The sequence below is a fragment of the Vicugna pacos genome, chromosome 9 (genome assembly GCF_048564905.1).
Source record: "Vicugna pacos chromosome 9, VicPac4, whole genome shotgun sequence".
NCBI classification, from domain to species: domain Eukaryota; kingdom Metazoa; phylum Chordata; class Mammalia; order Artiodactyla; family Camelidae; genus Vicugna; species Vicugna pacos.
Genome location: NC_132995.1, coordinates 51,544,720 through 51,568,879, shown reverse-complemented (window position 1 = coordinate 51,568,879; position 24,160 = coordinate 51,544,720). Strand labels below are relative to the sequence as shown.

Sequence of the window (24,160 nt, the reverse complement as noted above, 5' to 3'; positions counted from 1 at the left end):
CACACAGAAAAGACAGTCATGTGAAGGTGAAGGCAGAGATTAGAGTTATGCTGCCACAAGCCAAATATCACCGGGATCACTAGAAGCTAGAAGAAGCAGGGAAGTATCCTCCCCTAGAGGTTTCCAAGGGAGTAAGGCCTATGGATACCTTGATTTTGGAGTTCTGGCTTCAGATTTGTAAAACAACTTAAAATAACTGTTCTATTGTTTTAAGCCTCCCAGTATGTGGTCCCTTGTTACAGCATCCTTGGGACACTTTAGATGGGGCTACCCCTTCCCTATCACATGTCATCTTGGTTGGACAGCCCAACCCTGCCCAGGCTGAGAAAAAGACAATTTTCCCCTGGGAGGCGGAAAATAGAGATAGAACAATACCTAGATTTAGAGGCCTGCTTTGCCATTTGCTGGCCTGGTGGGACAGGGGTGAGCTAGTCCCAAGGGAAACTCACACCCCAGGGGCTAGGCTCCTCTTGAGGACTTCTGAGCAGGTAGGACACCTCAAAGGGGTGCCTCCTGAGGGAGCTTATGCTATGAGCAAACTGGAATTCAGTGGCAACTCTACTCACAAGGACTCTTTGCTAGAACCATCTTGAAGACTCGGAGATTTCCTTTTCTAGTGAATGAGGAAGAGAGGAGCATCACTGCCCACACTCCATCCCCTGGGTCTAAGAGACAGTTGGACCATCATCAAATTCACTATTCACAAAGCCTGGAGACGAAGGAAGAACAGGGAAACAGGAGGACCCAGGCCCAGCTTCCCAGATTTCTGCACGAAGCCAGAAGGCCCACCTGAATGTGTGCCCACAACAGAGAGGAGGGACTTAGGCTGAGTCATTTTCCCCAGGGACCAGCCCTGTGAGAATCATCTCAGCACGGTGCTTGGCCACGGTGCTCTTATTATAGTGTGGCCACGGTGCTCTTAATTAAAATGTGGCTACAACTTGACCTCTGGTCACACTGAGCAGGGGTCGTTGGCTGAGCACCTGCAGTCTGCTTGGCACCAAATAATGCCCTAAGGGGACAGTGTTGATTCCTGTACTTGGCGATGGTGAGCTCTGATACAGTCCTGCACCAGCTGCCAAGGCCACAAGGAGAAGCATCAGAATCACCTGGGATCTGGGAGTGAGTAGGAAGGAACACACAGCTGATCAGACGCTCAAGGATAATATCCCCATTTTTGTAGACGACTAAACTAAGGCTCGAGGGGTTAACTGAGCTGTCCCAGATCACACAGAGCTAGGAAGCCAGAACTTGCTGGCTCCAAAGTCTATGCTCTTCCTTCTGTGCTAGATCACCTCCCACTCATATACCCAGCCGTCCTGGCTTATTCATGCATCCATCCATTCTTACATGTGCTTGTTCAGTGCATGTTTATTGAATACCTACTGTGTGCCAGCAGCTGTTATATGCTGGTGATACAGAGTGAAAATAGTCAACACTGAGTGAAATAGTCAAGGCAGGCTAGTAGGGTGAGCAGAGATACCTTACTAGATAAATAAGTGTACATTTAATTTCAAAGTGAGAAAAAGGCTATGAAATTAACAAGTAAGAATGGAGATTGAGGATAATAGCTGGAGACTTAAAGCTTGGACACTAGGGAACACTTGCTCGAGAAGGTAATATTTAAACCAGTAGTGTTTCAACTGGTCAGTGTTTTCACCCCCATGGGAAATTGGAGACATTTTTGGTGGCCACAACTAAAAATGGGGGGGTGGGGGGTAAAGCATGCTACAGATGCCTAGTAAGTAGAGGCAGTAAGTAGAGGCCATGGTGCTTCTATACATCCTACATTGCATTAGGAGAGCACCAACAACAAAGTATTTTCTGGCCCAAACTGTCAGTGGTGCCAAGACTGAGGAACTCTGGTTTAGATTAAGATATGAAGGTGAAGAAGATGCCAGCCCTATAAAGGGGCTCCTTGCCCTGCCCCAGCAGTCTAGACGAAAGAAACAGCACAAGCAAAGGCTGTCTAGCCAGGAAAATCTTAGTGTTTGAAGCCAACAAGCAGGGGAGATAGGTGTGAGATGAGAGGGACCAGATCATGCAGGGCCCCTGGTCTTGGGCAGAACTTTGGGTTTTTATTCTTTACCATGGAAAGCCTTTGAAGGGTTTTAAAGTCTTAAAGCACAGAGGAGGATTCTGGCTACTCTGCAGAGAATGAGTTGATGGGGAAAGAGTGGAATCTCAGAGGCTAAGAACAGCCCAGAGAGAGATGATGGCAACTTTGACTGGAGCAGAGGTGGTGCCAGAGAGCAGTGGGTCTATTGATAGCAGTTACGGCACTGGGAATGGATCTGGAGGCAGAAGGAGGAGAAACAGGGATTCAGGGTGACTCTCAGGATTCCGGTCTCCACAGGGTGTTGGGTAGTGTGGCTCTCCAGATGGGGAGGACTGAGCCAGGGCCAGATAGGAGGGGGTCCCAGATCAAGAGCTCACTTTCAGACATGGAATATCTAAGACACCCAGTGGGATTGGGTACATAAGGTGTTGGAGAGAGGAACTGCTGGTATGAGGCTTTGGGCTGGCCTACATTCACAATGTAGGGCTATCCATTAGCTGAATCTGGGATGGGGGGCCCTAAGAAACACCAATGCCCTGATCACAACCCATAGATCAGGTAAATGTGAGCTCTGGGAATGGGCACCCAAGCATCGTATGATTCTAATGCCCAGTGATGGTTGATATCCAACAGACTTGAAGAGCTACCCAAAAGTGGAGCCCTTCTCTGTGCATATGGCAGCCCACAGGGTGAGCTGAGAAGACTCACCTTTGTGCATTACCAAAAGAACTCTCTCTGTTTTGTGTCTATTTAAAATTCTATCTCTGTTGCTTTGGTGGTTGGCTGGATTATATCTGTCAAAACAATGAACTGCTCATAGTCTTGGGTGTTCTTGTGTTACCTTCAGTTCCAGACCCTTTGTTCTGCAACCGTCTTGTTTATAGAAATGTCAGTCTCCTGGTGAAGCCCCAAGGCTGCTTCATGTCTCCCATCCCTTTGGGGATAGGATATTTACAGTCTTCTTTGTGAACTTTTACCCCAGAGAACTCCCAGCACCCTCTGCCACTGTATACTCAGAGCAGAGGAAAATACATTCAGACCTAGCCTGTTCTTCAAGCTCCAGTTCAATCCCCATTTCCTTTTTTTTCTACCTTTTGACTGCCTTCATCCAGTCTGCCAATTCCCTCCTTTCCTCACCCCTCACCTCTGGTAACCACAAATCTGATCTCCTTTTCTATGAGTTGATTTGTTTGTTTTTGAAGTTGAATTGACCTACAGCACTGTGTTATGTCCTGTTATACAACATGGTGATTTGGTACCTCTACATATTTCAAAATGATCACCATGATAAGTCTAGTTCCAATATGTCACCATACAAAGTTATTATGTAGTTATTGCCTATATTTCCTACACTGTACATTTTATATGCATGACTTATTTAGTTTGCAACTGGAAGTTTGTGCCTCTTAATCTCCATCACCTGTTTCTCTCCTCCCCCAACCCTCCTGCCCTCTGTTTGTTCTCTGTATCTATAACTCTGTTTCTGTTTTGTTATGTTTGCTTATGTGTTTTGTTTTTCAGATTCCACATGTAAGTGAAATCATACAGTATTTGCCTTTCTCTGTCTTATTTCACTTAGCATAATACACTCTAGGTCCATCCGTGTTGACACAAATGACAAGATTTAATTCTTTTATTGGCTGAGTAATATTCCATTATATATATCTATATACCACATCTTTATCCATTTCCTTTTATTATTACTGGGCACCCATCATGTGACTTGCTTTGTACCTGGCACTTGGGGTTACCATGATCAATGGGAGTGATATGGCCCCTGATCCAGCGAGCTCACACCATACGACAGGATGCCTCAACTTCAGCACTATTAACATTTCACATCAAGTAATCCTTTGTTATGGGGACCCTCCTGTGACTTGTATGATGTTTTGCCAACATCTCTGGCTTCTACTCATTAGATGCCAGTAGATTGTTCTCATGCCCCCGAGGTGTGACAACCAAAAATATTTTCAGACATTGCTAAAATGTCCCCTGGGAAGCAAAATAGCTCCTGTTCAAGAGCTATTGCTCTAGGACGAAGATGACATTAAAAAAAATGCTCATAGAAGTTGATAAAGATGATGACAAGGGCACAATAGCCAAAACATGGAAACAGCCTAAATGTCCATTGACAGATGACTGGATAAAGAAGATGTGGTATATTCATATAATGAAATACTATTAAGCCATAAAAAACAACAACATAACACCATTTGCAGCAACATGGATGTCCCTGGAGAATGTCATTCTAAGTGAAGTAAGCTGGAAAGAGAAAGAAAGATACCATATGAGATCGCTTATATGTGGAATCTAAAAAAAAAAAAAAAAGAACATAAATACAAAACAGAAATAGACTCATAGACATAGAGTACAAACTTGTGGTTGCCAGGGGAAGAGGGGTGGGAAGGGACAGGCTGGGAGTTCGAAATTTGTAGATACTGATAGGCATATAGAATAGATAAACAAAACAAACAAAAAAAGAATAGATAAACAAGATTATACTGTATAGCACAGGGAAATACATACAAGATTTTGTGGTAGCTCACAGTGAAAAAGAATGCAACAATGAATATATATATGTTCATGAATAACTGAAAAATTGTGCTCTACACTGGAAATTGACACAACATTGTAAACTGACTATAACTCAATAAAAAATGTTTAAAAAAATAAAAATAAAAGTAAATAAAGATAGTGCAGTCCAAGATGACTGGATAAAAAAATTGTGGTATATTTGTACAACGGAATACTACTCAGCTATAAAAAAAGAATAAAATAATGCCATTTGCAGCAAAAGAAAAGAAAAGAAAAGAAAAAGATGATGACAAGGGCATAAACAAGAGAGATTTAATTTAACTTGGCAACAGTGGAGTTATAAGACCCCAATGTGAAGACTACCTGTTCCAGCCCAGAAAAATAGCTGGTATTGCTTCCAACATGAGGCTTCTCTGATTACTTTATTGTCTTCGGTCTTCTCTAGTTTCCTATAATAGCACTCACCAGTTTTGTACTATGCAGCCAGGCACAGTACTAAGCTTCTGGCATGTCTTATATCATTTTATTCTCATAAGAACCTTATGACCATAACTGCACCACAAACCATTGAAGATTCACTACATAAGTAAATTGAAAGGGGAAAAAAACTGAATGAAAGCTGAGACAGTCACTGCTTCTAATTCTTCTTTGTCCCCTGAGCAACAGCCTCCCAGTTAATCAATTACCACAATCCTTTTTCCACTATCAATGTCCTTATTGAGTCCTTCCTTTTGGGCCTCCAAAATCACTCCCCCAAGTTTCTCCCTCCCCCACATGTCTCCCTTTGGTCTTACTACTCCCTATAGCTAATCTCCCATCTTGCTGCTTCTTTTTCCACCAGTATTCTCCAAACTTCAGGGTTGCTCACTAACACCATCCTCTCATTGTTCTTGACCTGCGGTCTCTTCTCATGTCCTTTACTGAAACAATTCTCTTTAATCAGTTCCCCCAAAGCACTGAATCCACAGGTATCTTGTCATCCCATTCAATCTCTCTTCCATACTGAATATTGTTTATAACTCTCCCCCTTGGAGCTTTTCTCTTCCTTGGAACCCTACACCATCCAGGTCCACCTTCCAGTCCTGTTCTATAGATTTGGGTAGCACCCACTGTCCAGATCCTTGCCTTAATCTCAGTCTATACTCTTCTATCAGACATCGCTTTAGCTTTCAGAGCCTTATTTGTCCTACCTTTGTGGAAGACTAACTTTCTTGGATCTCCAGCCTTGAGCTCATTTTGGATTTAGGCTAACTTTTCAAATTCAGCTGGACACTCCACCTCAATACAACCTTGGCACATCACATTTAACATAGCTCAAACGAAAGACCTCTTTTCTTCAAAGTCAGTTCCTTCCCCTCAGTCTCTCAAACTCTATTGTTTCTCTTAGTAGTAAGAATTATCCTCAGACCCTAGGAATCATTCTCTGCATTCATTTAGTCATGAATTCATTCCTTTAGCCTGTTGTGGGCACTATGCTTTACACACTGCCTGCATTTATGGAGTTTTCAGTCCATCTGGGAAGACAGATGAGCAAAAGAATTTACAAAGGGTTTTTCTGAGGATTATAGTAGGGGAGTCAAGTGTGCGGTGGGTCTCTCCTCTTCCTCTCTACCTAGACTCAAAGACCTAGCAAGTCCTTTGATTCTTTCATTATCAGATCCTCCAATAGGCTGCTTGCTTTCCAAACTCCTGGCCTCTGCTCCAGCCTCCTAGGCGGTCTTACCTCCTCTGACTTGTGCTCACTTCTCTGAACCTCACACGTTGTATTGCCTTGCAATGTCCTGTTTCTTGGCTATCCCCTACCACCACTATAAGTTTATTCAGTGTAATGAATGCATGCTATTTGTCACTATATTCCCAGTAAGTGGCACAGAGTGCTTAATAACTATTGGTGAACTACTGAATGAATAGATATTCAAATAGATTCTAATCCCCTTTCCACACTCCCGAAGACTTCACAAAACTCAACAGTGCATGAGGTAGGTTTGAAGTAATAACCTAGGGGTAGCCAAGTGACTGCCCCAGGGTCCAGCTGGGAATATTTGGAAATCAGGGACTGACTCTGAGCAATGAGAAGACACCTTGCATGGGTCACTAATGGCTTCTCTTTGGAAACATAACAGCCTTGCCATGAGAGTGAAACCCCAGGGAAGTCCCAGCTTGTTCAGTCCCTCAAGCTTTTGGGGGACTGCCAAGGCGAGCCTTGCTGGGTGATATAGTTCTCCTTCCACTGCTGACAGCCAGCTTTACCATGGGACCCTGGGCCTGAATGTGGAAGCCAAAGATGTTCAGGCAGCTTAGCAGGTCGGAAACACTTGGCTGTCATGGCCTCTTTCCCCCAGAGGAAACACACCTGCCATCCCCCTATCCAAACTGCCTGTATCATCTCCTAAAATACCTGCATTTAAATTCTAGCACTGCCACTTACTTATTTTGTTATACGACCTTAGCTATTTAATCTCTTGAAAACCTCAGTGTTTTCATCTTTGAATGGGATTATAATAGAAGTTATCTCATTGATCTCTTGATCAGGATCATTTTAGAATATAGGTATTGGGCATGTTGTGTATACTCACTCTACTTTTCACATATTTAAAGCTTTAAAACTATCTTATCTGGGATGTGTGAAAATTAAATGAAATTAGGCATGTAAAATGCTGATCACAGTGCCTGACACAGTTCCTCACACATAGGAAGCCGCCAATAAAAGATTGCTCTCAACAGTACAGTGAAGCCGCCATCCTTGCCATGAAAGCCTTGCAGTGCTGAGATGATCTTGTCTATTTATTGGTTGGTTTGTTTTATGTTTTCCTCCACTGGAATTAAGTTTCATGAAGGCAGAGACCTTGTCTGTCTTCACTCCCCATTGTATCTCAAGTGTGCTCAATAGGCAGTTGACAAATGGTTATTGAAAACATGAACTGTGAAGACAACCACCAGTTGTGTCTCCCATCACAGCTCACGTCAATCACACATCCTCATCACTCTCAGCACCCCTCACCCCGAGACTTGGAGTCTTATCTAGAGATGGAGGCTCAGGGGGAGAGACAACAGCTGAACATAGTCAGGTTTGCCCAGAGTAAGGTCTCCTAATCCAATGCCCAGCAAAGACTCTCTCTCTCAGAAGAATTCAAAAGACAACTCAGCATAAAGGATCAAGACTGAGAAGAATCATGGGAGAAAATTCAAGAGGCTGAAGTGGTCACATAGGAAACTCTCAGATGAGGCCAGGGCACAAAACGAAGAATCAGAGGTAGATACAGCATAGAACTAAGGGTCTTGCTTCAGAACCTTTGCCCATGCCACATCCTAGCACATCTATTTTGATTCCCTATGATCTAATCTAATCCCCAGCTCTGAGAGCCCAGCACTGAACCCCAAAATTAGGAAGGCAGGGGATAAGGCAAAGGAATAGCATCTGGGAAGAGTTCCTCTCTAGGAGCATAAATAGGGGATTCTAAAATCTGTGAGGTAAACAAGGGTTACAATCTGACATAAGCAAATAGGCAAGGCAGCTTTGGCCAGGAAAGTGAAAGCAAAGATAGTCTTTGATCGCCTTCCAAAATAAGAACTTGTTTGTATCAGGGACCCTTCTGAAGGCAGAGGAGGTTGTGTCAAGAAAGAAAAGATGGTCAGCAGTGCTGTAGTGGAAGTCCAGCTCTGGTGCCTAGGAGGGCACCAATGACCCTTGGGTGAGAAGCTTCAGCAGCCTGGTGGTGGTGGGGAGGGACAGTGTGACCAGAGGATGTTCTGTTTATGCCACATCCCGGGTAAGCAGGAGCACGCTTAGAACCAAGTCATCACAAAGCCTGTCCAGAGCAAGCCAATAATTAAGTGATTGTCAAACAAAGGGGCCTCCACAGTTTGGCCACATGACTCTGTCCTTTCTACACAGGTGACCCCGGCAGAAAGAACTGGCAGATACAAGTACCTGAGCAAGTGGGCAGAATGGGACAACCCCACTGTGTCCAACCAGTGGCCACCAAAAGGAGGGGGATGTCTCACCAGCGTGGTTCATTCACTCAGGGCTCACTCACTCATTAACGTTGTGTTGGGTCTAACGCGCTCAGAGACTGAGAAAGAGGCCATAGTCATAAAAGAGCTGGTCCCTGCCTTCAAACAGCTTACAATATGTTTGGGAGGACTTTCGTTCCATGAGAATATCTGCCAACCTAAACATCCCATCTCGAATGCCTAATAGAACCATGATTCAAACTTTTACAAAATTACCCAAGTTAGCAAATACCTTTTATATGCCTCTCTGTAGAGGGCTAAGGCAAAGCTTAAACTGAATGATAAAAGAGGATATGCGCTCACACACACACACACACATACACAAATCTGATAGACTGACTGAATTATAGACCCTCTCAGGACTGTGTTGATTCCTTACCGTATGTACCAGTGACCCCTTTCCTTGCTGCATTAGCATCACTTTGTTTCTTGGGTTTCTCCATCCTCCTTCTCCAATCCTAATCAAGATCGAGTTCTGTATTTCCAACTGCCAATGGCTTTCCACCTACACTGCCCCTCACTACCCTCAAGCTCAAACCTGAAGTCAAATTCACCACATGGCATCTTTCAAACCATCACCCTTTTCAAACATTCTTAACTGTGCTTATAGTACCTTCATTTTATCTTTTCTCAGGTACATATCTTGCATCCAAGCAACTGCCAAGTTCTGTAACAAGCAGAGTCTTGTGCACATAATGGGTGTTCAACACTTATTTGCCAGTTAAATGGACACATTTTATATTCCGGGGACATTTACGGGCTACTAGTAACCGTGGCTGTAACGCTGATAATGATAACGGTTAAGAGCAAGGCTTTGGGTGGCAGATGGGTCTGATCTGGGTTTAGTCCCATCTCTGCGACTTCACAGCTCAGTGACTTTGGACACATAGTTTCCTTGGTCACAAGATGTAAGTTATTAGGATTTTGGGAATCGAATACAAAATGCATGTAAAGCTCTGAGCACAGAGATTTTATTTCCCTTAGTCCTTAGTCTACTGTCAATGTTTATCCATTTCAACAGTCTAACATTAAATCCAAAGGAGCCCAAATCCCAAACTGATGCCAATAGTATCCCATTTTAGAACCTTAACTGGACTATTTAATAAGTCCTAGAAGGGGGTCAGCATCCACCTAGGACACTTCACTTGGAGCATAACATGAAACTTTCACAGAAAACATATTCTTTTTCCCCTCTCTGATCCATTGTGCCCAGTTTTGCAAATTCCAATTAACAATTATCCTACTCAACAAGTTTTAATGAGTGCTAGCCATGTGTGCCATAGCTGGTTAACCAATTAGCCTGGAAGACCTTATTTTCCCTCTAAAAAGCTACTTTCTAGTTCCTAACAAGGTGCCTCCTGCACTCAACAGGAGGTTCCCTGGCAGTCTGGGAATCCTCCCAGAGGAACACTCTGAGCCCCATCACATGGTTATGGTTAGGTGTGGCCGGCTTTCTCTCTCTCCCAGGGGACTGTGAAGCCCCCCAGGAATGTGCCCTGTACACGGTAGATGCCAAATCAATAGTTAATATTCAACATATGCGAGAAAGATTGGAGGCGCTAGGATGAAAGTGCTGAGGGTGGAAAAACAAAGTTATCTGTGCGTCTTCTACCAAGTTGAAAGAGCAGGCTGAGAAGGACAACATGTAACCTCAGAAGAGGAGGAAGGAAACCCAGTGAATGTGGGTCAAAGGTCAAGGAAAACGAGGAACTCTGATTCCATCACCTGACAATATAACAATTGCATGGTCTTTAATTTTCTTCCCTCACTGCCTCTGGACAACACATGGCACACACATGATGCACACTGCCACATTTCTCTCTGTCCCCCCACCACACGAAAATGTGTACCAATTATAACACAAGCCAACCTCAAACAAAGCTTATTCCAAGTCATGGTGACTTAACACGAGTTTTGGTGTAACCAAATGAATCCATTTGAAACTTCCCCATTTAGTACAAATGAATTCTCTAGAATTGTATTGAGTCTATGGCATGCCCCATGACAATGACAAAGAACCTGAAAGTCACGTTTCAGTCAGCCATAAAAGTAGGCAGTTCTTTTCTTCATCCTAAGCTTTCTGATTGCTAGGCATGTCACTGAGGGATTAGTCACTGGGCTTGAGTTGCCTAACTGAATCAGTTTTCCATGCCACTAAACACGTCGGGATATTTCCATGACGGATGTGGGCTGACTTGGGTGTGTGCTTTGTGCATTTCTGCATGCCTACATCTTCAAAAGCAGAGGATAAAGAACACCGACAAGACAAACAAGCAAGAGACAATTCCTATTTTCTCGGTTTCGCTGAAGTTTGCCTGAGTTTACCCTAAGCTTTAGTGTTATGAGCCTTAGAATTCCCTGAAATTGCTGCTCCCTGAAATTGACTTCCCAGGAATATTTGGACTCCAAGAGATCATGTCCCATTAGTGTCAACCACACATCATGGTCATTTTTTTTCTAAACATGCTTATTTGTTCTGTCTTCTTTCGTGTTCAAGTGGAAAAGTACAGAAAATAAATTTGACCTGGAATTACTTTGAAGACCATGGGTACTTGCTACTATACACAGAACAGAAAAATGTATACTGTTGTTACAGCTTTTCACACAGCCAGCCCCAGAGAATTCTAGTGAAACAGTGGGAAAGCCAGCCAGTCTTCTAGATGCATGATTCCAGGTAATACCAGACATTCACATAGATAAATATCCCATTGATTAACTGAATTTTCTACCTTTGAACTGTTTTGTTTACTTTTGTCTTTCTTTCTTTTTTTTTTTCCTTGAAGAGGCTTGTTTTCCGCAGCACTTCAAAACTCCAAGCGCCAACTTGCCTCTAATTTTAAGAGAGAATTTTATTATTGAGTTAAAGTAAAAGGCAAGATAGACGGGTCACTTTATAGTCCACTTCTCAGTGAATTGGGAAACTCCCTGATTTGTTTCCATCCACACTCCCTGTTTGCCTTCACTCCCGAGGCGCAGAGCCTGGGGGTGGGGTGATGTTCTCCTGGAAAATGATTCCGCAGCTGATATCCTCACCTTGGCAGGATTTTCTGGATTAGGATTATCCTAATTAAAGCCCTATCCAAACCCAAACTTCACAACCGAACAAACCAGTTTTACAACACACAGAAATTTAATTTGGCCTCACAATTGCAGCAGAAAAAGGAACACAAAAGAAGGAAAAAGCTGGCTGCTTGGCCAACAAGCAGCTGCCTTCTGGAAATACTGTCAGCTTGATCCAACTAAGAAACATTAGCCGTCCAATGACAGATCTGAAGACAAAGGTTCAGATGAGACACAAGGTTCTGGACAGCAGTTGGTGAAACCGCAGAATTTCCAGCCCAGGTGAGTCCCTTCAATATTTAAAATAGACAGCAAAGTACAAGGAGGACCCGGCTTTATCAGCTTTTTTGCACATCTAGGGAATAAAAGCCTAAATCTAGAATCCAGCTGAACATTAATCTCAGAACGGAATTCTGTTTAAGCTCAAAAAAGAAAAACCTATGGGACTTTCCCAGGTACAATGAAACAAACCAAATTTGCTTATTCATATATAGCCTGGGAAATTAACAAAATCATGGCTTAAGTGCACATATCCCCTGCCCAATCCGTCTCACCACCAGCCACTTCAAGTCCACCTCCTAAAGAAAGCAAACCAAAACAGTGTAGTGAAAGACACCGGGGATGTGCTTTCTTTTACTCCATGCTAAGTATTTTATTTAAAAATTTTAAACCTAATTTGAAATAGTCTCGCTAAGGCAAAGCAAGAGCCAGATCCTGCCCTGAGAACCGCCGTGCCGTCCACTTACCTGTGATCAGTATCGCCTTTTGATCCACAGGTAAAAACTCTTGGCCAGAAAAGTAAGTATACATGATGAAGCATGAAAAGGAGAAGAGGAGCAAGCCCCAGGAGAGGGATAGGCTGAGCAGGCACGCCCCTCCCCAGAGGCCTGCCAGGCAGACCACCTTTTTTCCCACCTGCCCTTGGCTCTTATTGAGTCTCCAAAGAATAGTTCCTCCGAGCACTGCGGTGACAGCCAGGCAGAGCCACGCCGTCTCAGAGAGGAAAGTCCCCATTTTCAGAGACTCGCCGCAACTTTACGAGCTCAGGGCCAGTGAGACAAGTGGGCAAGAACAGGCTGGAGGCAACGTGGGTTAATATGAACGGAGAGGCAAGAGGGAGGGGGTGACAGCAGCCCTGGCTCACTCTGAATGAGCATGAATTAAGCATACTCATACAGCCACATATTTCCTGGTGGGGAATTTAAACCCTGCAGTTTAATATAAATACTAGAGCACTTCCTATTTGATTGCTCCCCCCCGCCTCCCACTGTACACATGACACATATGCACACTCACCTGCAATAAACACGCATTTTTTAAAAATGACCTTTGGAGAGATAACTAGTGGGGTAATAATTGACAGAATTCAATCTATCTAACAGCAAATAACGAAACCTCTTGCTAACAGGAAATCTCCATTAGGAGCCTGTGTTGTGCTGTCTGTCGAGTTCTTTTCCTGAATCGGGGTGTGCGTGCACACGCGCGCACGCATGTATGCGTGAATCCAGGCAGCCAGTTTGGATGATTGGTTCTGGAAGGGGATGGCATCACTGACTGTCCATGTCTGCAGAACTCCTGCCATCTCCCACTGGAGTCAGACTGAAGGGTAAGATGGAGAGGAAATAGAGGACCAGAGGATGAGCTTCTTGGCAGATGAGAAATGCGGTGGGCTTGCCAGAGAAAAGATATGCCAGGGAGAGATAACGACAATCCTAACACAATGAATAATGGTCAATACGTATTAGTACTTACTTGTGCCAGGGGCCATGTTCAGCTGAGACCCTATTCTCTGTCAAGCTCTGCTCCAGCACTGGCACTCAACAGTCAATATGCTCAGTCTCTTTGAACAAAATACCCCTAGGAAGTAAGTTCTTTTATTCTAGTAATTTTACGAGTGAGGCCACTGAGGCACAGAGAAGTTAAGAGACTTGCCCAAGATCACACAGGAGGGAGATAAGTAGCCTTGTTTCAGAGATTTATGCTCTTAATCACTTTGCTCACCTTAGGCAAAAAAAAAAAAAAAAGACAATTAGTGCATTATGTACTAACCCTTCCTTATTTGGCCTCATTTGAACCTCATGAAATTATTTATATGTATTTATATTAAACTTTAGGGTTTAAATTACCCACCAGGAAATATGTGGCTGTATGAGTATGCTTAATTCATGCTCATTCGGAGTGAGCCAGGGCTGCTGTCACCCTCTTCCTCTTGTGTCTCTGTTCATATTAACCTAGGTTGCCTCCAGCCCGTATTTGCCCACTTTTCTCACTGGCCCTGAGCACGTAAAGTTCAAGGTGGATATTGTTGTGCACATTTTACAGAATGGAAAGCTGAGGCTGTAAGAAGAAAAGTTTCTTAGGTAGAAGGAGTAGGTCCAGACCCACACCCATGACTTAACTGGATCAAAAGTCAGTACTCTAGAGCCTCCACACCTCACTGACCACCAGCTACAATGCTGACATTTCCACAAGAGGGCACTGTCCTACCTGGGCCTTAGGCGTGTCCTGTAGAGGGACGCAGAATTCAGATAAAGGCTGAGTGTTGGCATATCTGGAGAGGCAAGAAAAGTTCTCACTTTGAGGTCGGATGACCTGTATTCAAATCCAGTCTTATCTCTGCCACTTACTAACTAGGTTGTCAGGTGGGCGATTCACCTCCCATTCCTTCAGTTGTGAAACAATAAAAATACCAAGGTAAGGCACTAAACACATGCTACCCAACACAACAGAAGGAGCCTCATAAATAAATGCTGGCAATTTGTTTTTTTTTTAATAGGAGAGGAAGAACGAGAGGAATAAAATAAAGTGCACAGTGGACTAGAGACTTGTCCCAAAGTATGGCGGATGTTAGTGCATCCTGAGGGCTGTGGAGAAGACTTCAGTTATGGGTGACGTCGGGGAGGCAGGACTTTGGAGGAAGTGGACCAAGCAGCCTATCAAGTAAGAGGGTAGATAGAGCATTGGACGAGGGGCAGGGAAACTGGCTTCTGGCCTCAGAAGAGCCTTGGGTGAATCACTGCCCTTGACCAGCTCAGCTGTAAAGGGATCTGAGGCAGAGCCCACCTGGGCTCAGGACTGTCTCAAGACCCAAGGGATACTGGATGCAAACCATACTGTGCTGTGGGGCCTCAAGGGGCGATGACAAAGCCATTATGGGGGTCCCTCGGGGGCCATGGCACCTCTCATCTGCCCTCCCAGCCACATAGACACCTGAGGTGGAGAGATGTTTCTGGCTCCAGGCCAGGGAGCTTCGGGGTAAGGATTTGAAATTCTGTTTGGCCAGCCCTGAGCTCCCCCTCTCTCCACACACTGTCGCTCCCACCCTCTTGCCTCTCCGTTCATATTAATCCAGGTTGCCTCCAGCCTGTATTTGCCCACTTGTCTCACTGGCCCTGAGCTCGTAAAGTTCAAGGTGGATATTATTGTGGATATTACAGAATGGAAAACTGAGGCTGGAAGAGGATAAGTTACTTATGTAGAAAGAGTAGTTCCAGACCCACATCCATGACTTAACTGGCTCAAAAGTCAGCACTCTGGAGCCTCCACACCTCACTGACCACCAGCCACAATGCTGACATTTCCACAAGAGGGCGCTGCCCCACCTGGGCTTTAGGCGTGCCGCCTTCATCCTTGTGCTCGCCTGTCCCAGGTGCTGGTACTTCGTGATCCTCAAGGCCTCCTCAGCCAGCAGGATTCAGTCAGGCTAGCTCTGGTTCTCTAGGATGCGAGGTTGTCACAGCTCTTTGCTGGCCTTTGTCAGTGGTTCACATGCTGGGGCTGGAGCCAAACGCCCACATGTGTTTCCAGATAGGTGCACGCCCACCGAAGACAGAGTGAATCTGCTCCTGGGGCGGCCTGCGTGGCTTCCCAGCTTCTCAGTCCTGGGGTTCCCAGGGAGAAGGGAAAGCTGCCGTGACATGGAAGTCTAAGTAAGGATGCTCCTTGCCCTCTATTGGGAAAGGAGGTGCACATTGTTAAGAACATGATCATTAAAGCTTCACAGAACTGAATTCGTATCCCAGCTCCAGCAACTTACAGCTGTGAAGCATTAGGCAAGTGACCTGCCCTTCCTGAGGTTCAGTTCCCTCCTCTGAAGGACGGTGGATGGTGGTGGAAAAGAAGGCTTTTTACCAACTGGGAACACAAGTAAGGAACTGCAGGTGAAAACTAGCCTAACCCCATCCTATCCCTGAATATCCTCACTCAGACTGAGGACTTGAGGGTCCTAGTCTGTCTGAGGGCTGCTCTGCTCTGAATGAGGACTTCCTCTACCTGAATGAGCTGAATTGGATATCCTTTCCATCCCTGTCACTCTGTCCTGGAGCTCTCTTTGAGACCATCCTTGCTTGACCAACATCCTGTTTCTGGCAAACTTGCTTGTAGCTTTCCAAGGGGAAGGATCAATTCCAATTGGGTCAATTCATTCTTGTTAATGTTGCCAAAGAGTCAATGTGCTGCTGCATTCTGCCAGGGGAGGTGCCTTCTTGAAGGTGCCTTCTGAAGACAAGCTATCTTACCCAAAAGAGAGGATTTCCCAACCCAGTGGAGTGGACGTGGAGGGAAATGCTGAGAATCCTGGAATGTACACTTTCTTAGAATGGATGGCTCTTGAGTTTAAATTTGAAGAAGTAACTTCCCATCTAAAACAGAAATTCTAACATCCCCACCAAGTGGTCATCTTGCCTACTGCCAGTATGCCTCTTATAACAGGTACTGTAAAGACTTTGAAACTGACTCTTCAGTTCAGGACACACCTAGATATGGCAAATTGCACAAGACAATACTATGTTTGTTTTATACAGTCAACGTTCAGTTAATAGTCCCACAAAGTTGTTACCCTTTTATGGCTTCTTAGTCCTTCCCGTATCTCCACACATACTCCTGGGGTAATTTTTCTTTGGTATTTCCTTTAGTGCAAAGGCTAGTGAGGAAACCTCTCAGTTTTTGTTTTCCTGAAAATGTCTTCATTTCACCATTTTTGAAGGATAATTTCATTGGATATGGAATTTCTAAGTTGACGGGTGTTTTCCTTCAGCATTTTGATACCTTTGACAAGCTGTATTTTCTGTTTTCTCTGCTCTATTGAATAAGCTCTCAGCAAGAGGGTTGATCCTAATTATTTTGTCTGCCATTACCAGAAGCAAAGTTCCTGAGTCTTTTTATACCTTCTGATAAGAGAATGGAAATAAATATTGCGTGAAAATGGAAAGGAAAAGAAAGCTGAGGTTACAATACTTGTATCAGACAAAATACCTTTAAAACAAAGACTGTAACAAGAGACAAAGAAGGACATCACATAATGATTAAGAGATCAATCCAGGAAGATATAACAATAGTAAATGTATATGCACACCAATGTTCACTGCAGTATTCATTACAATAGCCAAGATATGGAAGCAACCCAGGTGCCCATCAATAGATAAATGGATAAAGAAGATGTGGGATATATACACAACAGAATATTACTCAGCCATTAAAAAGGATGAAATCTTGCCATTTGCAACAGCATGGGTGGGCCTAGAGGGTATCACACTCAGTGAAATAAGTCATATAGAGAAAGACAAATGCTGTATGATTTCACTTATACATGGAATCTAAAAAACAAAACAAATGAATAAACAACAAAGTAGAAACAAGGTCATAGGTACAGAAAACAAACAAGTGGTTACAAAAGGGGAGTGGGTTGAGGAAAGAAACAGGTGACACAAATTAAGAGGTACAAATTTTCTGTTGCAAAATAAATGAGTCACAGTTATGAAATGCATAGTGTATGGGCGTATAGTCCAATAACTATGTAATGCTTTTGTAAGGTGACCTATTGTAACTAGACTGATTGTGGTGATCATTTCAAACTGTATAGAAGTGCCAAATTACTATGTTGTGTATCAGGAACTAGCTTAGTGTTATGGGTCAACTATGCTTCAAAAACACAAAGAAACAAAGAAACTCTTAGGAAGAGAGATCAGATTTGTGGTTACCAGGGGTGGGTGGTGCGGGGAGGGCAAACTGGCAAAGGTAGTCAGAAGGTACAAAGTTCCAGTTATAAGATGAATAAGTACTAGATATAATGTTCAACATGATGAATATAATTAACAGTCTTGTAAGTTTTACATACGAGGTTAAGAGACTAAATTGTAAGAATTCTCATCACACACAAATTTTCTATTTCTTTAATTTTGATCTATACAAGATGATGGATATTCACTAAACTTACTGTAATAATTACTTCATGATGTATGTAAGTCAGGGCATTATGCTGTACACCTTAAACTTATACACCACTGTATATCAATTATGTTTCAATAAAACTGGAAGAAAACATTTTAATCTGTGGCTATGCCAATTACATCAAGGTTGTTTGTAGATAAAAACCAAATCTGGATCTCAGCATCGTAGAGAAAGGTATCCTATCTTTAGGTTTAATAATGTTTTATATTTTTAGTTTCTAGGCTGCAACAACTTTTCCTGTGTAATTTTCTTAGAAAATCTTTGCTATGATTCCGGCTGATAATTTTCCTTGGACTGTAACTGAATAATTGGACTACAACTTAATAATAAAATTGCCTAGATCAGTAGTCCCCAACTTTTGCACTTCATAGACCAGTAAAGTGCTTTTAAAAGGAGAGAGATACACGTTGAGTCACCGGTATTTAATTTTCTTGAGTGAAAATGCATTTAAAACAATCAACAACTGACAGTCTACACAAGAAAAGACATTTTAACATTGAAAAGGGGGACACAGTCTCAGAATAAAATGTGGTCACATGCTGAATATTTTTAACTTTATGAGAAGCCTTCTCTGTTGTCCTCATTTTTCAGGTATCACCCCCAGGACAGTAAAAACTTTGTCACCAACTGGCAGCAGACAATGGATTGCCACTTGGGGACCAAAATGTGAGATGTGAGAATGGAAAAAGTCCTGCTCTTAAGGCAACAGAATTTCATGCTCAGGAGACGCAGGGGACAAGTTATGGATTCTGTGGATGGATATGAAATCCAAATACTTTCACCTCTGCTCTTGTTTGAGGGCCCGCTCCCTGCTCTTAGCACCGACCGCAGCAAGCGGCGATACACAGCAAGCGGCGATACACAGCAAGCATCAAAAATGGAAAAGCCAAATACGAACACACACGCACACACTCTTTAAGTTCACTAAGTACATTTAAGCACAGATTACAAAGCAGTTCTCCTCCTGCCAAGGAGGTTTGTAATCTCAATAAAAAACATTTAAATATTCCCCTGCCACCCTGGTGGTAGTTTTGGATTTAGGTACCCACAAATGTATAATCTGAATATTCGCAAGTCTTTGGCTTTCTGGGATCTTCCTTCTCTCATAAGGCTGGAATCCTGATGCCTCATACATAACCCTACATTATTCCTGAGGATTTGGGGGATTTACACTTCTCATAAAGCATTTCTTGCCTCCAGCAGGTCCAGGGAGGTCTGGCTCCCACCAGCAAGTCCCCTTGGACCCCAGGGACTGCCTTCAGGCTCCCTTGAGCTCAGCGCCTTCTTTTCACAAAACAGAGCCACCACCACGCCTGGCCTCCGCAGAGGGGTGAGTTGGGACAGGTTGCACTTCTGTCAAATCCCCTGCCCACATCTTCTGCGGCTCTTGTGTATGAGTTTCTCTGGATGCTGGAGGGTGGGAGGGAGGTGGCCACTAGGGGGCTCTCCCAAGGAATACTGGAGCATTGATGGCTCACCATCGCTGCTCTTGGAAACCCCTTGGCGCTGCCTGGCCGAGTCTTTTCTCTGGCTGACCCTCTCCCCTAGGACTCTCCAGTCGGCTTGATTTACAAAATTTTAAGCCACGAGGAGGGAGGATAGAGCTCAGTGGTAGAGCGCATGCTTAGCGTGCACAAGGTCCTGGGTTCAATCACCGCTTCTCCATCAAAAAAAAAAAAAAAAAAAGAAAGATTAAAAAAAAATGCTAAGCCATAGGCCCTTTTATGCAAATGAAATAATTAAATGGAATAGCAACCAGTGAAACAAAGGAAAGTTTAGCTGTCCTGCTTGAAGCCGAGGTGAGTTGTGGTACGGACAGCCATCATGCCCAACTTCTCCATTACCCACGAGGCAGCCGTCAGGGCACCACAACGGACCCTTGGGTTCCTGGACACGTGACCAGATGATCACTGATTCAATCTAAGCTTGCAGTGAGGGAACATTTAACTAGAGTCATACGGACAATGAACATCAGAATTTGGTATATAACCAGGGCTCTTGCTGTGTGTGTGTGTGTGTGTGTGTGTGTGTGTCTGTGCACATATGTACATGTGTATAGATATTAATCGGTATGAATCTGTGTGGGTATAAGTGTGTGTGCATCATGTGTATATACGTGTATGTGTGTGCACATGTGTATAGGTGTGGGAGTGTGTGGGTTTATGTGGGGCTGTATATGTGTATAGGTGTGTGGGGGCAGTGTGTGTGTGTGTGTGTGAATGTAAGTGTGCCTGCATTGTGTATGTGGAAGGCTGATGTGCGTTCCAACCTTCCTCCACTACAGCTCTCAAGCCCAGCCACTAAGCACCTCCTTGGGGCCTACAGTCTGTAAACTGGAGACAATATTTATATACCTCATTGTGTTCTTAGGGGGATCATGTGAGCTCAGTGCTGGTTAAGTGTTTAGTACAATGTCAGTTCCAAAGCACTCATTCAATAATGGTTAACTTCAGGAAACTCAGCCTTGCTTATGAGTCAGGAGACCATCCTGATCTTCATTTTCTTTACCTTTCCTATGACCCTCCTATCCATGGAGACCATCCACAAGCCAACTTTGCCTTTAGGAGCCACTTAGAACCATAAATCCAAGAATAAAGCAATGAGGGTGGATGGGATGGGGTCAGCTACTGCAATGAACAGTAACAGACTGATGTAATAAATGGATTTTTATATTTCGTGGTTCATCAACTATTTACTAAGTGTCCATTCAGTGCCAATAATGGGAAATACAGACCCCTGCTTGTCTTCGAGGGACTCAAGTGTGACTGAAAGAGTAAGATGGACTCGTGAATCCATTGTCCTTGCCTCCTGCACATTGTGTATTAGAAAAATAACATTAGTCAAGAGCCAGCTTGGAAGATCCCTGAGTTCTATTTTGATCGATCTACTTAGAGACTGACAGGAGTTCTCCATATATAAAGCTCCGTGTCTCATGAATACATTAAGGAATCAACCCAAAAATATTTCTGCTCATGTATCCAAATCTTTCTCTCTCTCCCTTTATATTTTCCTTCTTAAATGTCTTGAGGTCAGTCTACATCCCCCCTCTGCCTCCACTTCCTTTCCTCACTCTTGGGAAGAACTGAAGTGTGAGGATTCTACCCTGATAGAGGGGGGTGATGACGGGAACCCCCCTCTCTCACTAGGCTGAATGTTTTGTCAGCTCCTTCCTGCCATGCACCCCCTTCCATATTGGTCAGCCAAGCCAGAGCAACCATTCTGTCAAGACGGTGATGCCACCAGGATATCTGGAAGCATTTCTTAAATATGGTCTAGAGAGAGTGCCCCCTTTCACCCCTCATCCATGGTGAGATGCCAGGCATTAGTAAGAACAATGCACTGAGTTTTCATAAGATTGAATACATTTAATTTAGAGGATTATCTTCGGAGATTATAGCCTTCCTCTCTTTTGGGCTTTAAAATATCTTTTCGTGTATGAAATGGTGGTGATACCACGACTTGGTTGTTGTTCCTGCTTTGATGCCCTTACTTGGGCAAATTAAAAATTAAAAGTTGGCAAGTCTATGTGTCTCCCCAAATTTTGATCCGAAATCTTACCTGTGTTCCAACTTCAAAAATATGGGAGCCCCACTAACATACAACAGGGTGGATCTGAGTAATACCAACCTTGGGTAGAAATCTACCTCTGCTACTTACTTGACTGTGTAAATGGCTCTCTCTTCTCTGAGCCACAGTAGTGGGGTGGTGATTTGTACCTCCTGTTGGTTGTAAAGACAATCCATGTAAACGTCCTGGAATATCAGAGTTTTCAGGGGCAGCCATTATCTCAAGAATCTTTTCAGCCTCCACCAAAACTCCTGCAATATAATTCTGTCAGTTTCTGTGCCTTCTTCTTGGGACTTACAAATTGAGAGATAGGAGCTGCAGGCAACCTGTGCACAGCTTGGTGTGGCTTCTCTCCTCTGGTCATGCCCCCAAGCTGAAGGTTCACAGAAGGAAACACACTGGCATCTGTATCTCCAGAAGGGATATTAAATCTAGGATGAGTCAATTAGCAAGAAGACATTTCAAAATTCGGGAGCACAGCTGAATACCAAAAGTAAATTACACCATAAGCCAGATGTTCCAAGAACTTCTTTTCCATTTTTTTTTTTTGCCTGAAGGAAAAGGTTTAGTTCATAAAGAAAACAATGAACAGAAATCGCTCTCACAAAATTGTTCATGGTTATTTAAAATGAGACCATTTGAAAATAATCAAAGATGTGTACAGTGATTTATAGAGAAAGTTGTTCATTTCAGTGTTATTTATCATATGTTAAACACGGAAACATCCTAAATGGCTTACCATAAAGGATTTGTTGTATATATTACAGTACTTTCCTTTGATGGACTGCTATACGGCCATTAAAAATCATGTTTTTGGAGAATATTTAATTACTTGAGAAAATGTTTGCAATATTTTTTGAGCAGGGAGAGCAGGTTACAAAGTGGAATACATAATATGATCATAGTTTATGTCCTTATAACCCAGATATCAGCTGGAACTTCCTAAACTTTGGGATCCAGATAAGATTGGCTCAAATTCCCAATCCCATAGCCTGGGAATGTCAAAGCCTTACCAAGGTTTCTTCAAGATCTTCTTTCTTCAAGAACCTACCTTCTCACAGTTCCTTCTGCTTCTTGTAAGTGACTGCTTCTCTCTACCATTCTGAACTCCAGGTGAAATTCAGCCTCCTTGTCTATTTGCAAAACAAAACTTAAAGCAGTAAAATGAACCTTACTGAAGTTCCTCCTGCCTTTAGTGGCTTGAGAGTTTCAGTGGGAGAGATGGAGGTGATGTGGGAAGCATTTACTTCACTGTAGTGTGGTGAACAGTGGCCCCACTAGGATATGTTCATGTCCTAAATCCATGAACCTGTGAAGGTGACATTAGTTGGGGAAAAGAGGTCTTTGCAGATGTACTTATCTTAAGAATCTCTAGATAAGATCATCCTGGATTAGGAAGGACCCTAATTCCAATGACAGTGACACCTTTTTTTTTTAAATTGAAGTATAGTTGGTTAATAATGTTGTGTTAATTTCTGGTGTACAGCATAGTGATTCAGATGTATATATAGAGATAGATAGACAGATAGATAGATACAGATATATTCCTTCTCATATTCTTTTTCATTATAGGCTATCGCAAGGTACTGAATGTAGTTCCCTGTGCTGTACAGTAGGGACTTGCTGTTTATCTACTTTATCATAGTAGTTAGTATCTGAAAATCTCAGACTCCCAATTTCTCCCTCTACCCCTTCCCTCTCCCCCAGGTAACCATAAGTTTGTTTTCTATGTCCAATGACAAGTATCCTTATAAGAGACAGAAGAGAAGACAGAGGAGACAGGGGTGGAGATCCCACGAAGACGGAGACAGAAAATGGCATCTGGTGCCACAGCCAAGGAGCACCTGGAGTCACCAGAAGCTGAGAAAGACAAGGAAGGTACCTCTCCTAGAGCCTTCAAAGGGAGCATGGCCCAGCTGACACCTTGATTTTGGACTTCTAGTCTTCCAAACCGTGAGAAAGTAAATTAGCACCAAGTCTATAGTAAGCTGTTAGGGCAGCGCTAGGAAACTAACACAATCACCAAAGTGCACAGAACATCAGAGGGACCTCCACTTCCTCACAAGGGCCCACGTGTCCTCCCACACTTACCACTGTGGAACATCACTGCCTTCATATATGCTTTTCCGAGCTTCTCTCACTCTCTCTTTAACCCCCTCCTCTTCGTCCTTCCCTTGTTGTCCATGGACTCCAGCTTCTCCTTCCTCTACCCTGTGGAGTGCTCAACTCACTGCTTACTCTAGGCCCCAGTCTACATGTTCCCAACTTGCTTCCCTCGTAGACTTCCCCACCTCAGTGAGGGCAACGTTGTCCCCTTAGAAGTGCAACACACAAGCATTGGACTTCTCTTGTCTCTGACCTTTGACTCAACCCACAACCAGTCCATCAGGAAGTCTTGCGGGCTCTCCCTTCAGAATATATCCACTAACTGACCACTCCACTGCCACCAGCCTGGTCTGAGCACCATCATCTCCTGCCTGGATTGCAGCAACAGCCTCTGAAGAGGTCTCCCTGGTCCCACCCTTATCTCCCTACAGTCTGTTCTCCACCTAGCACCAGGGAAATCCTTTCATAACCTTAGCCCTATCACATCACTCATCTGCTGAAAAGCTGGCACGGTCTCCCCATCTCACCAGAGTAAAAGCCAAAGCCCTTAAGTGGTTCCAAGGCTGGATGATCTAGTTTCTGACTTCTGTC

The 24,160-nt window shown here is 43.6% G+C and overlaps 2 protein-coding genes across 4 annotated transcripts in view; one reads left to right on the top strand and one right to left on the bottom strand.

Moving 5' to 3' along the window:
- The window catches only part of HSD17B2 (hydroxysteroid 17-beta dehydrogenase 2), a 55,503-nt gene extending 42,623 nt beyond the window's left edge, over window positions 1–12,880 (bottom strand). The window contains exon 1 of the mRNA XM_006207524.3: window positions 12,415–12,880. Coding sequence (XP_006207586.1) covers window positions 12,415–12,682 — 268 coding nt within the window. The 5' untranslated portion in view covers window positions 12,683–12,880. The remainder of the gene's footprint in view (window positions 1–12,414) is intronic.
- SDR42E1 (short chain dehydrogenase/reductase family 42E, member 1) overlaps window positions 11,766–24,160 on the top strand; it is a 29,121-nt gene continuing 16,726 nt past the window's right edge. The window contains exons 1-3 of one of the 3 annotated variants that reach the window (XM_072967817.1): window positions 11,766–11,950; window positions 14,445–14,608; window positions 19,100–19,226. The gene's annotated coding sequence lies outside the window, so the exon portion shown is untranslated. Of the gene's footprint in view, window positions 11,951–14,444; window positions 14,609–18,908; window positions 19,227–24,160 lie in introns of those variants that run through there. The other 2 variants (XM_072967815.1, XM_072967819.1) reach the window with 2 other exon arrangements.